At 48.0% G+C, this 15,178-nt stretch overlaps 1 protein-coding gene across 2 annotated transcripts in view; it reads right to left on the reverse strand.

The window, feature by feature from the left end:
- Positions 1–13,363, reverse strand: part of ERCC3 (ERCC excision repair 3, TFIIH core complex helicase subunit) — a 53,323-nt gene extending 39,960 nt beyond the window's left edge. Inside the window, exons 1-2 of one of the 2 annotated variants that reach the window (XM_075001717.1) lie at positions 13,277–13,363; positions 9,013–9,218 (exon numbers count right to left, since the gene is read on the reverse strand). In XM_075001717.1, the coding sequence (XP_074857818.1) occupies positions 9,013–9,218; positions 13,277–13,295 (225 nt within the window). In that variant the 5' untranslated portion in view covers positions 13,296–13,363. Of the gene's footprint in view, positions 1–9,012; positions 9,219–13,024; positions 13,130–13,276 lie in introns of those variants that run through there. The other variant, XM_075001719.1, reaches the window with a different exon arrangement.
- Between the last annotated feature and the right edge of the window lie 1,815 nt (positions 13,364–15,178).

Raw genomic sequence — 15,178 nt, forward strand, 5'->3', positions numbered from 1 at the left:
TTTAAAAAACAGAAAATGTGCCTCTACCAAGATAAATAAAATTTATTATTTAAAAATCAGATTTTTAAAATAGCTGTTTTTAAAATAAACCTACTTAAAATTTTAAATTGACAATTATATCAAAGCCTAAACCTATCATACTCTAGCAAAATAATTAAAATAAAATACAAAAAACAACATATCTTAGGCCAACTTTTTAAGAAAATCCAACCGTTAATGGAAGTCACTAGTTAAGCATCTGAAGTGTTAAACCAGTTTTTGTCAGCAGTAGCTTCTTTTCCAGGCGCAGAGCAAATATTTTCTTCATTTCAGTTTATTCTACAACTTCAGTTCAATGATTAGTTCTTTTAAAATTAAGAAATCAATGGGAGCTGAAAAAACAAGACAGCTTATTATTCTCATCCAGTCTATGAACAAAAACTGCGGTGATATCCACTCATTCTAACAGCCTGAAGGACATGGAGAACAGAAACAATCAGTTCAATTAGCTAAGAACAGATCATACGTCCTTTGCTTACTAAATCAGTTTTAAATATAAAATCTTTTTGATTAACTTTTTTCTGATGTACCCAGCACATTTAAAGTAGTTTAATCTCTCTCTGTATATAGATAATTATATATTTTAGAGTGTGTCTATGTCAGTACTATATTTGTTCAAGAACTCCTCTCAAACCATAAAAGGTACCATCACAAAATTTGGTCTATAGCTTCCTCTTACCCTAACTTAAACCAAGGCCGGGGTTTGGTTGTTCCTGGAAAGTGGGAAATGCCTGAAATCCCAGGATTTCTCAGAACATGGAAAAGGAGGGGGCAGAAGGAGGCGGGAGGTGAAAGGGCGGGGCTCAGACAGAAGGGATGCAAAAACTCAGAGTGGCCACTGGGAGCAGCTGCAGCACCAAGAGAGATGCCAGCATGGCTGAGGTGCCACCATTTTGCCTGCACAAGAACTCAGTAAGTAGCTCCCTTGTCCCAAACCCAGAGCCTGCCTGCCTCATCCCCCAATGGACAGCCAACAGGCCAGAGGGGGCTGCTGGATCAAAGGGAGGCAGATCACAGACAGCCTGCAGGTCATGGGGGGAGCTGTGGGCAGCCCCCAGAACCTGGTGCCCACCTCCTGACAGCCTGTAGGCAACATGGGGCACTGGTGATGGGGGGCAGCTCTCAGAGTGCCCCATAAAACAGGCTGCAGGATAGAGGGGGCCATGGGAAGCAGGGGGTAGCCCCCAAAGTGCTGCGCCCCCCAAGTGCGGAGCTGAGGGAGGCACCAGCTGGAGGCCAGGGTCAGCACACAGACACTGCCCCACCCTCAACAGGTGTAGGACAGGGCAGCTACTACCCCAAGCAAAGACTCTGGGGAAGCTGCAGGCCTGAGGGGCAACAGCAGCCTAGGGGCTGCCCCCAGAGTGGCGCCCACACTCCACAGGTTGCAGGCTGGGAGTAGGCAGGTGGAGGCCACCCTCCACATAGCCCCAGCCCCCACCCAACAAGTAAACATCCCCACAACCCTCCCTCTCTCCCTCCCAGGATAGGTCACTACACAGAGAACACAGCCCCAGCCCCTTCAGGAGGAGCTGCTGGCCAGGAAATGCCTGGAAGTCAGAGAACGAAACTCCTGGGTTCTGTTCCCAGCCCTAGGAGGAAGAGTGATCTAATGGCAGGGTGACCATCCAACCCATATTAGGCAGGATGGTCCCGTATTTGGGACCTCAAAAAGGTGTCCTGACTTATTTTTTAAAAGGGACTAATTGTCCCGTATTTGAGCCCTCCCCTGCTGACCTCTTCCGCCAGCAGTTGCGGAGGCGCAGCTGCTGGCGGGAGTCACTTCCCTGAGCTTCAGGGAAGCAGGGGAGTGTGGGTAGCTGCCATGGCCTTGCCACTTCCCTGGGGGTCCAGGGAAGCACCAGTGGCTGCTGCTTCCCCGGGGCTCCTGGGGAGAACTAGTAGCTGCCTCCTTCCTGGGGCTGTGGGGTCGGGAGCAGCAGTGGCTACTGCCTCCTTCCCAGATCCCTGGAGCTTGGTACAGCCAGGAGGAGCCACCCCTCCCCGTCCCATATTTGGGTCAGGGAGATATGGTCACCCTATCTAAATAGATAGATAATTGGAGATACACATCTCCTAGGGACCTTGTGAGGTCATCTAGTCCAGTCCCCTGCCCTCTTGGCAGGACCAAGCACCATCCCTGACATCTATTTGCCCCAGTCCCTAAATGTCCTCCTCAAGGATTGAGCTCACAACTGTGGGTTTAGCAAGCCAATGCTCAAACCACTGAGCTATCCCTCCCCCCGCTTCCTCTAATGGGTAAGAGCAGGGGAGGAAGGCTAGGAGTCAGGACAACAAAGTCCTGAGGTGCGAGGGTATTGGCAGTGACACTGAGCAAGTCACCCACCTCTCTGTGCCTCAGTTTCTCACCTGCAACAGGGGGCTGGGAGGAACTGCCGCCCTAACTGTGACACCCTCACTGCCACAGGTGGCCCGACAAGTCCCCCTTCCCTGAGACTCCTGCCACAATTTCTGCACCTCCCACCTGCCTTGACTTCTGCATCCCTACCTCATGCCTAAAATTCCCTCCCACCACTCTGCCCTAAGCCCCCTGCCCCATCTCGCCTGTGAACCCCCAACTCTAGCCTTCATTTTTCTATCAAAAATGACTGCAGTTCGAGTGCCAAGCACCCCCAGGTACATCTGCTAGTAAAAAATAAAATGTTTTGGTTCTTTTTTAACTGAATTTGCATTTCCGTCCAAACACATTAGTGGTGGCCAACCTGAAGGCCGCAAGTGGCTTATTGCGATTCTGTGTGGGGCCCTCAAGACATCTTGTTTACTGTAGCCCACGTGCAGGGTTGCCAGATTCCACTGGTTTCGGCCCACATAGTTTTTCTCCTACCGATATTACTAAAGTGATGCACATGTAAAGCAAAAGCATGTGAAGTGCGGTGTGTGCTGACTGCATACAATATTGACTGGGAGAGCTCTGTGACCTGTAGCAGCACTTTGGCTGCAGAGGGAACAATCAGCACGCCCCACAAGCACACTTAGCAAAACTGCTCTGTCCCAGAAGCCTGTCTTGGTTGTGACAATCCTGCAGCTCACTGAAATGAAGGAGGACCACTCATGTGGCTGTGATGGGGTTCAGGGGTCCCCAAGCTCTGCACTCCATCCACAGGCAGGAGCGACTCTCACTGAGCAGGAGAACAGCGGGTTTATTAGCTGACAGGACACAGTGTCATACAGAAGAGTCAGTGCAGCAGGCAGACACAGTCAGTCCAATCCTTACTGGGGAAAGGAGGCCCCGAGCGGACCCCAGAGCTGGGGCCTTGCCCCCTCCTTTGTCTCCCTCTCTCTCTCTCTCCCCGAGCCCAGACTAACTGCTTTCCAACTCCCAGTTCCAATTCAAACCCTGCAGGCTCCACCTCCTCCTTTGTCTGCAGTCCACAGGTGTCACCTGGTTGCCTCAGTTACCCTCAGCAGGACCTCCATACCCCCTGTGAGCTCCCCCTCCCCACGTATCCCCCGCTACATCACAGTGGCCCACTCACCAGCCTCGGTTGCTCAATGCTGGAACAGGGCACGACAAATCACAAATAAGTTAATTTTCAACTAAATAAGAAATGCATCATTCACTGTTTCTTAATATAATAAAGAATAAAATTGAGAGTGCAAACGCATTAAGTTGTACAATTGCTTAAATAAAGGTGTATAGGTCTAATGTATCTTTGTTAGGAACAAGGAGAACCAAGTGTTATTCAAAGGCTCTGTAGCAAATCAATATGGTTACCAACCCAAAAAACAAATAAAAAAAAGGAACCTTTCTTTAGGAAATAACTAAAATGAAAATGAACAAGTACAAAATACAATTAAAATAGATGATTTAAAATAAGATTTCTTGCTAACCAATTTAAATCTATTGTCTTACATAAATCCACCTTAGGCAGTAAAACCATAAAAAATGGCAGGGTATTCAGAGCTACGTATGGTACCAGAAGCTACATTTAACTCATTTTCTATGAGCACTGTAAGAACTGATGAGGTTTTTTCCAGTCTGACACATTAAATTTCTGTTAATACCACAAAAACTTTTCAGGAGGAGTCATTAGTCCATAATCAAAGTCCTCAGTTGTAAGAGCAATGCACACTGTCAGATGGGATAAGAAGGTCCTCTCATGGATCAGGAACTGATTAAAACATAGGAAACAAAAAGCAGGACATCATCATCAATTTTCACAATGGAGAGAAGTAACCAGTGAGCAGTCCCTAAAGAATCTGTGTTGAGACCAATGCAGTTCAACATACTCAGTGACCTGGAAAGACGGGTAAACAGCAAGGTGGCCAAGTTTGCAGATGATACAAAATTACTCAAGACATTTAAAACGAAAAGCAGTCAAGTAGCACTTTAAAGACTAGCAAAATAGTTTATTAGGTGAGCTTTTGTGGGACAGACCCACTTCTTCAGACCATAGCCAGACCATAACTTAGACATTTAAGTACAAAACATTTAAGTACAAAACAGACATTTAAGTACAAAAGAGTCTTTAAAACGAAAAATAATGGTGGGAAAGATAATGGAGCAGGTAATTAAAAAATCATCTGCAAGAACTTGGAAGGTGGTAAGGTGATAGGGAACAGCCAGCATGGATTTGTAAAGAACAAATGATGTTAAACTAATCTGATAGCTTTTCTTTGATAGGATAATGAGCCTTGTGGGTAGGGGAGAAGCGGTAGATGTGGTATACCTAGACTTTAGTAAAGCATTTGATACAGTCGTGCATGATATTCTTATAAAAAAACTACGCAAATACAATTTAGATGAGGCTACTATAAAGTGGGTGCATAACTGGCTGGATAACCGTACCCAGAGAGCAGTTCTTAATGGTTCTCAATCCTGCTGGAAAAGTATAACAAGTGGGGTTCCACAGGGCTCTGTGTTAGGACCAGTTCTGTTCAATATCTTCATCAATGATTTAGATATTGGCATAGAAAGTACACTCATTAAGTTTGCAGATACCACCAAGCTGGGAGGGCCTGCAACTGCTTTGGAAGACAGGGTCATAATTCAAAGTGATCTGGATAAATTGGAGAAATTGACTGAGGTAAACAGCATGAAGTTTAATAAGGACAAATGCAAAGTGCTCCACTTAGGAAGGAACAATCAGTGTCACACATACAGAATGGGAAGAGACTGTCTAGGAACGACTACAGCAGAAAGGGATCTAGAGGTTACGGTGGACCACAAGCCAAATATGAGGCAACAGTGTGATGCTGTTGCAAAAAAAGCAAACGTGATTCTGGGATGCATTAACAGGTGTGTTGTGAACAAGACACGAGAAGTCATTCTTCCGCTCTACTCTGTGCTGGTTAGGCCTCAGCAGGAGTATTGTGTCCAGTTCTGGGCACCGCAATTCAAGAAAGATGTGGGACATTAGAGAGGGTCCAGAAAAGAGTGACAAGGATGATTAAAGGTCTAGAGAATGTGACCTATGAAGAAAGGCTGAAAGAATTGGCCTTGTTCAGTTTGGAAAAGAGAAGATTGAGGGGGGACATGATAGCGGTTTTCAGGTATCTAAAAGGGTGTCATAAGGAGGAGGGAGAAAACTTGTTCTTGGCCTCTGAGGAGAGAACAAGAGGCAACGGGCTTAAACTGCAGCAAGGGAGGTTTAGGTTGGACATTAGGAAAAAGTTCCTAACTGTCAGGGTGGTCAAACAGTGGAATAAATTGCCAAGGGAGGCTGTGGAATCTCCATTGCTGGAGATATTTAAGAACAGGTTAGATAGATGTCTGTCAGGGATGGTTTAGACAGTACTTGGTCCTGCCATTGGGGCAGGGGGCTGGACACGATGGCCTCTCGAGGTCCCTTCCAGGCCTAGTATTCTATGATTCTATGAAAAGGTTACAAAGGTTGTGTCTAGATTGAAGTGAGCTGTTGACATAACTGTCCATCAGAAGTTATCTTCTGACAAAACTTCTGTCGCCAGATTGTGGTCAAACTGCCAAGCAGATTGCAAGAGCAATCTGCTCTGTCGAGAGACAGCAGCCAGACTGCGCAGCCACTCTATCAGCAAAACAGCCTAATGAAAGGATGGCAGACAGGGCTGCCCAGTGTCCTGGGAGCCCTGTCTGTCAACAGAGGGCTTGTCAGAACGTCCAGAGAGGCTTTCTGTTGACAGATCTCTGTTGACAGAGGTGTTATTCCTCCTAGGGAGCAGCATACAGCTGTTGACAAAAGTGCTGGGTGCTGTTGACTTACTGTCAATAGAACACTTTGAGAATCTAGTGTAACCCGCTAGTGTAGACATAGTCAAAGGGATCTCACTAATTGGGATGACAAGGTAACAAAAAGGAGGGGGCAGCTGAAATTCAGCGTATGTAAATGCAAAGTAATGCACATTGGAAAACATAATCCCAACAATACACACTAAAGCTACGTCCACACTAGCCCAAAACTGCGAAATGGCCATATTTCGAAGTTTACTAATGAAGCGCTGAAATACATATTCAGAGCCTCATTAGAATGCCGGCAGCTGCAGCACTTCGAAATGGACATGGCTCACCACCGCACGGCTCCTCCAGACAGAGACCATTTTCGAAAGGACCCTGGCAACTTCGAAATCCCCTTATTCCTAACAGCAGATAGGAGCCCCATCTGGATGAGCCGCATCAATTTCAAAGTGCCATGGCTGCCGGCATTCTAATAAGGTGCTGAATATGTATTTCAGCGCTTCATTAGTAACTTCTAAATGGCCATTTGTATGGCCATTTTGAAGTTTTGGGCGAATGGAAACACGGCCTAAATGACTGGGTCCAGATTAACTTTTACCACTCAAGAGATCTTGGTTAGTTCTCTGAAAATATTTGCTCACCATGCAGTGGTTGCCAAAGAATCTAACAGAATACTATGAATTAGGCAAAGGACAGATCATAAAACAGCACACAACATAAGACACTATATAAACCCATGGCACACTCACACCTTGAATATTGGGATGTAGTTCTTGTTGCCCTATCTTACAAAAGATACATTAGGAATGGAAATTGTCAACAAAAAGGATTAGGAGTTATGGAACACCTTCCACATAAGGACTGATTAAGAAGACTGGGGCTCTTCTTCTAAAAGAAATGATTGAAGGAGGACATGAAACTCTTTTACAAAATCATGAATGGCGTGGAGAAAATAAATGAGGAAGCCTTATTACCCCTTCACAAGAACTAGGCATCTCACAATGAAATTGACAGGCAGCAGATTTAAAACAAATACAACAGGGCATCAACAGATGGCTTGCCAGGGTTGGTCAGGAGATTTACCCACCAAATATCCTGGCACAACTGGCCCAAATTTGGTAACATTTCTTTCTGTTCCCCTTCACACAGAAGAAACAAGCTGCTGCCGGAGTCAGGGTATTACTGTCCATATTATGCTGTTTTATTCCAATATCAGGACTCAAATTACTGTATAACTTAAAAAAAAAATCACATTCTATTTACTTCTTTTATTGTAATGATTTGTTTCTTCTGTTGTTTAGACTGAAATGCATACAGTAGATCCTCGATTTCATCGACTTCGATATAACGGACTTCAGAAATAACTGACACTGGCTGCCACTCCCTTTTTCCCCCCCCAAATAAATGCCAGAGACTCCTCAGAGCTGACACTGGGGCTGGAGGAACTGCCGAAGCTGGAGGGGTCACCAGAGCTAGAAGAGCTGGGGAAATGGGCTGTGGTGGGGCGCAGGAGCTCTCCTCCCCAGCCCTGTGGACATGAAGCATATTGGCGCCCAGTCGCCACTGCTTGCAAGGGTACTGAGTAGCAGCCATAGTGTTGGAGGCTGCTGCCTGCTGGAAGGCTGGGGGCGGCCATGCTCTACCTTCATGCAGGCGGCTCAGAGCTGGGGGCTAGAGGAGCTACAGAGCTGAGAGCTGCAGGAGATGGAAGGATCCAGGCCAGCATTCAGCTCCTCTCCTAGTAATTGTGAGAGGGAGACGGAGGTGTGAGGGGAAGAACGGGGCAGGGGACAGAAGACAGGAGTGAGTGATGGGCTGGGAAGGTCAGTGCGTCATCATACAGTGTAACCATTCGGACATGATGGACTTTCGGCATTAACGGACACCCCTTCCCTGTATTAGTCCACTAAATCAAGGGTTTACTTACTCTAGATTCTTTCTGAATACTGCCCTTTTTTATCCCTAGCTCTCGAACTGACATTATTGACCACTTAATTCTACCTACTTCATAAGTTTCCTATAGGATTGGCTCTGCAGATTCCTGAAATAGCACTTCCACCCTGTACAAGTATCCTCTCCTGCTATTCAAAACTAGGACTGTGTCAGAATTTAACATTTGCTCAGAATGTTTTAAACTGCCAAACTCACATCAAGATTTCCATTTACCTACTGACACACAATTTCTTATTTTTTCCTCACTACGCCACTAGTGGATTGCAGTAAGTAAAGCATATTTTGACATGGCTAAGAACCCTATATACCATAACAGCAGCCATACTTGGTCAGACCAAAGGTTCATCTAGCCCAGTATCCCGTCTCCCAGCAGTAGCAAATGCCAGGTGCCCCAGAATTGCAGCAATCACAACTCTAATTCTACTGTAGGTGCCAGGATATAAACCTGAGCGCACGTGCACATGAACACACGTGCACACGCAGCCACCCCGCCATGGATTTCTAACCATCCTGTATTCCCCACTTTTCTCTGGGGGGAAAAAATATTGACAGGGACCCACATTTTAACCCTTCAGACCTCACACCCTAGTACAGAAAAAGGTATTTGTCCAGACAACAGGAACCTCTCCGCTAGCTTTCCAATGCATCTTGTCCCTTGTCCGTTGTGAGCAATCATGGGCACTGCTTTGCACAGCATTTATCTGTGCTGTTCGGAGTTAAGCAAAAGTTATCTTCCTCACAGCATCCCTTTCTAAGTCTACCTAAATCAAATTCACACCGAAGCCACTGCATGTCATTTACCACAAACAAAGGAAGTCTTTCCAAAGCTCTTTGACAGGACTTACCACCCAGAGTGGACGTGAGGAATGATCACCCTTCAGAAGCATCTGGTGTCTGTAGTCTTTTGCACCATATTCATCCACTTTGATCCCAGACTCCTCCACTTGCTTCCCAGCTGCAGATGGAACTGCTTCCTGAGACTCTCTACCAAGAGTTTCCTCTTCATCATCGTCGTCGTCATCATAATGACGTTTCTTAGATTTCTTCTTATCTGAAAGCAAAGTCACAAAAGTTAAAATAGAAATATATCTATACATTGAGCAATTAAGGCCCATCAAGAAGATATAGGCTACGTCTACACGTGCACGCTACATCGAAATAGCTTATTTCGATGTAGCGACATCGAAATAGTCTGTTTCGATGAATAACGTCTACACGTCCTTCAGGGCTGGCAACGTCGACGTTCAACTTCGACATTGGGCAGCAGCACATCAAAATAGGCGCTGCGAGGGAACGTCTACACGCCAAAGTAGCACACATCGAAATAAGGGTGCCAGGAACAGCTGCAGACAGGGTCACAGGGCAGACTCAACAGCAAGCCGCTCCCTCAAAGGGCCCCTCCCAGACACAGTTGCACTAAACAACACAAGATCCACAGAGCCGACAACTGGGTGCAGACCCTGTGCATGCAGCATGGATCCCCAGCTGCAGCAGCAGCAGCCAAAAGCCCTGGGCTAAGGGCTGCTACACACGGTGACCATAGAGCCCCGCAGAGGCTGGAGAGAGAGCGTCTCTCAACCCCTCAGCTGATGGCCGCCATGGCGGACCCTGCTATTTCGATGATGCGGGACGCGGATCGTCTACACGTGCCCTACTTCGACGTTCAACTTCGAAGTAGGGCGCTATTCCCCTCCCCTCATGGGGTTAGCGACTTCGACGTCTCGCCGCCTAACGTCGATTTCAACTTTGAAATAGCGCCCAACACATGTAGCCGTGACAGGCGCTATTGCGAAGTTGGCACCGCTACTTCGAAGTAGCGTGCACGTGTAGAAGCGGCCATACACAGCTACTACAATTCTTTGAGGAAGTTAAACAGACACACGGACAGGACTTATCCAATGGATGCAGAGCACGTGGACTCAGAATGCCTTTGAAAAGATCCCTCAACAAAGTAAAAAGATATGGTTTAAAAGGGAAGGTCCTCTCAGGGATAAATAACTGGCTAAACAACAGGAAACAAAGGATAGGAATAAATCATCCGTTTTCACACTATTGGAGGTACATGTCTCCTAGAACTGGAAGGTACCTCAGGAGGTCATCTAGTTCAGTCCCCTGCCCTCTTGGCAGGGCCAAGCACCATCCCTAACATCTATCTGCCCCAATCCCTAAATGGCCTCCTCAAGGATTGCACTCACAATCCTGGATTTAGGAGGCCAATGCTCAAAACACTGACCTATCCCTCTCCCTATAGGGTAAATAAAAGAGTCCCAAAAGATCTGTAGTGGAAGCTCTCTATTTTAACATGTTCATAAATCATCTGGACAGAGGGATGAACAATAAAATGGCAAAGTCTGCAGACCATACAAAATTACAACTGCTAAATTCAAAGTAGAAAGTAATGAGTTTACAATGGGATCTTACTAAACTAAATAACTGCGTGACAAGATGGCAGATGAAATTTAATAGTGATGAATGCAAAATAATGCACAATGGAAAACATAATCCCAACTACACATTCAAAATGATGGGGTCCAAATGAGCAGTTAGAACGCAAGAAAGATTTTGGAGTCATCACAGATAGTTCCACAAAAAACATCCTCTCAATATGCAGCAACTGTCAAAAAAACTAACTGAGTGTTAAGAACCATTAGAAAAGTAATAAATTAAAAAAAAAAAAACAGAAAACAAAAACAAACCCACAGAAACAAAATGCCACCCACACTTTGAATACTGTGTGCAGTTCTGGCTGCCCCATCTAAAAAAAATGTATGAGCTGGGAAAGGTACAAAGCAGGACAACCAAAATGACTGAGGTACTGAACAGTTCCCATACAAAAAGATTAATAAAACTGGGGCTCTTCAATTTAGGAAAGAGATGACTAAAGGAAATATAAGTCTGTGAAATCATCAGTGGTGGGGCAAAAGTCAATAGGGAAGTATTATTCATCCCTTCACATAACACAAGAATTAACTTTGAGTTTAAAACAAATTTAAGGAAATACTTTTTCAGACAATGCACAACCAACTTGTGGAACACATTACCAAGGGATGCCGCAAAAGCCAAAAGCGTTAACAGGGGTCAAACAAGAAACAGGTAAATTCACAGAGAACAGGTCCATTAAGGGTTATTAGCCAACACGAGCAAGGAGAAAACCCCTCACACTGGCGTGTCTCCCTAAAATTCCAGCTGCCAGAAACTGAGTCTGGATGACAGGGATTAAATCACTCAGTATTGACCTGTTCTGTTAATTTTTTTTATGAATCATCCAGCACTAGCCACTTTCAGAAGACGTGATACTGGACTGGGTGGTCCATTGGTCTGACCCAGTATGGCCATTCTAATCAGCCTAGCTCCCTGTCCTCTGTCAAAGAGGGACCAGCATGTAGGCCCCCTGGGCAAGAAGGCCAGATATAGCAATTTAAGAAGTGGAAGAATGGAAAAACCATCTTCTAGTCAGATTATTTTGTAAACACCAGATCTGCCCTATGCTGCAAGTGCTACAGCAACACAGCTGCAGTCATACCACTGGAGCACAGACATTTACTAAAGCAACAAGAGATTTTTCCATCACTGTAATAAAGTCACCTACTCCCGAAGTGGTAGGCAGGTGGAAAGAAGGATTATTCTACTGATTTATCTGTGTCTACACCAGGATTTAGGTTAGATTAACAACATCTCTTTTTTATATGTCTGAGTGACATAAAAAGGCAGACTTAAGTTTTAGGCATGCACCAGGTCTTAGCTTTCACAAGTAGCAATACCTTAAGGGCCTCAACTTCTCTTAGCTCTCTGCATAACAATCACACCCACCCAGGGCATGACGCACAAGGACATTTAGTGTGTGTATTATATTAATGGTCAAACTCTTACATAAAAAAGGGGTCTCCTTTCTAGGCCATATGCCCACCACAGGAAGGCACATACTGACCTGCCACACACACACAGACATGCGCATTGTCACACTCGCCTGTCACACTCATGCAGACACACAGATGTGCACCTGCCAAACTCACGCGTGACGTGTGCACAGATACGCACACACTCACCAGTCATGTTCACACAGGCGCGTGCACGCAGGCACGCCTATACACCTGTGACACGTGCACAGACACACACTCACCAGTCGCTCACGCGCACGCAGACATGTGCACGCAGACACACGCACTCACCAGTCACTCACACGCACGTACGCAGACACGCCTATACACCTGTGACATGTGCACACACACACACGCTCACCAGTCGCACGCAGACACGCCTATACACCTGTGACACGTGCACGCAGACACACGCACTCAGTCGCTCACGCGCACGGAGACACGCCTATACACCTGTGACACGTGCACACACATGCACTCACCAGTCGCTCACACGCACGCAGACACGCCTATACACCTGTGACACGCGCACACAGACACACGCACTCACCAGTCGCTCACGCGCACGCAGACACACGCACTCACCAGTCACTCACACGCACGTACACAGACACGCCTATACACCTGTGACGTGCACACACACACATGCTCACCAGTTGCACGCAGACACGCCTATACACCTGTGAGAGGTGCACGCAGACACACGCACTCACCAGTCGCTCACACGCACGCAGACACGCCTATACACCTGTGACACGTGCACGCAGACACACGCACTCACCAGTCACTCACGCGCACGCAGACACGCCTATACACCTGTGACACGTGCATGCAGACACACGCACTCACCAGTCGCTCACGCACACGCAGACACGCCTATACACCTGACACGTGCACGCAGACACACGCACTCACCAGTCCCGCGCACGCAGACACGCCTATACACCTGTGACACGTGCACGCGGACACACGCACTCACCAGTCGCTCACACGCGCGCACGCAGCTCCCAGGCGCTCCCAGCAAAGGTCCGGCCTCAGGGCTACAGACGGGGCCCTCCCGCAGCGGCTGAAGCCCATGACCACTGGGGGGGGCGGGGAACAGCTCCCATCTCCGCGAGCGGCCGGGCGCGGCCCCCACAGGCCGGGCGGAGGCAGGAGCGGGTCACACGGGGGCGGGGGGCGCGGTGTGGGGGGAGGGGATCACGCAGGGAAGGAGGCGGAAGAGTCTCACCTCGCTCGCGCTTGCCCATGGCGGCGGCCCTGTCACCGCCGGGCCGCGCGACCACCGCGGGCCCCGCCCAGCCGTCCCCTAACGTCACTTCCGGAAGAGGGATCCGCCAATGCCCAGTCGCCGAGCAACGTCCGGCTCTTATTTCCCCCCCCCCGCGTCCTCTTCGTCGCACCACGACCCCCACCCCCCCCGCAGCGGACGCCGCGCGGCCTGCCAAAGCCGGGGGAGGGGTGTGGTGAAAGGCCCCGGGCTGGGGTGTGGCGGAAGTCAGGCTGTCGGAGGGGGAGGGGGGGGTCAGGCTGGGGGGGGAGGGGAGGGCGCGGATTTGAGGTGCAGACACGGAGACGGTCGGAGGCGGCGGTGCAGGCTCTGGGAGGAAGTCTGGGGAGGGGGAGGGGGTCCAAGTGAAGGGAGAGAGGAGGGGGTGTGTGGTGCTTGCCTGGGGCACCCCCCCCCCACAGCAGCTGCTGGGTAAGCAGCAGAGGAATCTCCCACCCTGCTCCCGCAGGTGCCGCCCCTGCAGTGCCCAGGGGCTGTAGGGAAGGGCAGCATGTGGAGACAGCCTCCGCCTGCCGTCTGCATTCCTTGTAAGCTGAGTGCCTGGACAGCCACTCCGGAGAGATTCAGGGTCCGTCCGCCCAGCTGATTAGCAGAGCCAGGGCGCACATCGGCCCAGCTCTCTGCACGGAAAACTTATTCGGCACGCGTGGAAAAAATGAGGGCAAACACTGCCCCACACCCTGCCTGTGCAAGGACGTAGCAGCAGCAGTGTACGGAAGGCGAGCAAGTTCTCTCCGAGGGGCTCTACTTCCATTGTGCTGCTGGCGGGTGGGGGCTCCTGGCTTCTTTTAAGTTGCCTGGAAGTGACAGGCCAGGATAGGGAATGCACCTGGGGAGGGACTGAAGAGGCAGCAGGCAGGCCCAGGAAGAGAAAGCCCCCAACCCCCAGGAATAGCTTAGGCACAACGGGCCCATATAATTCACCACCTCTGCCCAGGATCCTTCTTTCCCACAGCCCTCACCATCTGCCACTCCCAATACTACAGCCCTCCATAGTTGAGGGTAGAAATCTATTGCCTATAAAGGGTTAAACCCAGAAAGCGTGTGGTTCTCTGTTGGCAAGTAGCTAAGTTAACTAATGGGAAGACAGATCTTTTAAATTGAAGCAGTTACCTGTTGAGGGGAGGTTTAAAGCCTATGCAACGTTTAATGATACCAGTAAATATTCAGATCACAACATGACCTAGGCATACAGATATGTAACTAGAAAGGAAATGTTTAGACAGATCCAATGAGGTTAGTTTTAATATGAATCGTGTGGGACTTCTCAGGCTGAATGATGTATTCCCACCCCCTCCTTACACACTAATTTCTCGATTGAATCCCAAGGAAATAACTCCATGCTTCTCTACCTTTTTTTAAAAAGTTGCTCTTACACCTACTAGCCACATACGATTTATCAATTTGTGTACTTTATCTTTTGTTTAATAAATGGCTTAAGGCAATTATTTGATTCATGTGTCCTAGAGAAGTCTCTGTGTATATTGATGCCTAAGACTGAAACATCAGCTATCAGATTGCAGCTTGTTTTCTTCCTCTTTGTTTTCAAGCTCTCTCTAAGGGAGGGCTAAGGTTTTGGGGTTTCCCCTGGGGAGACATCCCAAGTGTGTCTTCCTGGGCTTTAAAGAGGGTTTTCCTCACTTGGGTGGTAGCAACTACCTCCCAGGGTGAAGGAATCTGTGACCCTGGGAAGCTTTTAAGCAGATGCCTAGAAAGGCAAAGTATTTCTAAGGTCTCTTGCAGGGCCCAACCTTCTGTACTCCAAGTGTCAGGGAGGGGATCAGCCTTCACAGAGTCTATCACCATATGACCACAGTGATCCTTCAAAAGAAGTTCTGCTGG

The sequence above is a fragment of the Carettochelys insculpta genome, chromosome 8, assembly GCF_033958435.1.
Source record: "Carettochelys insculpta isolate YL-2023 chromosome 8, ASM3395843v1, whole genome shotgun sequence".
Classification (NCBI taxonomy): Eukaryota; Metazoa; Chordata; order Testudines; family Carettochelyidae; genus Carettochelys; species Carettochelys insculpta.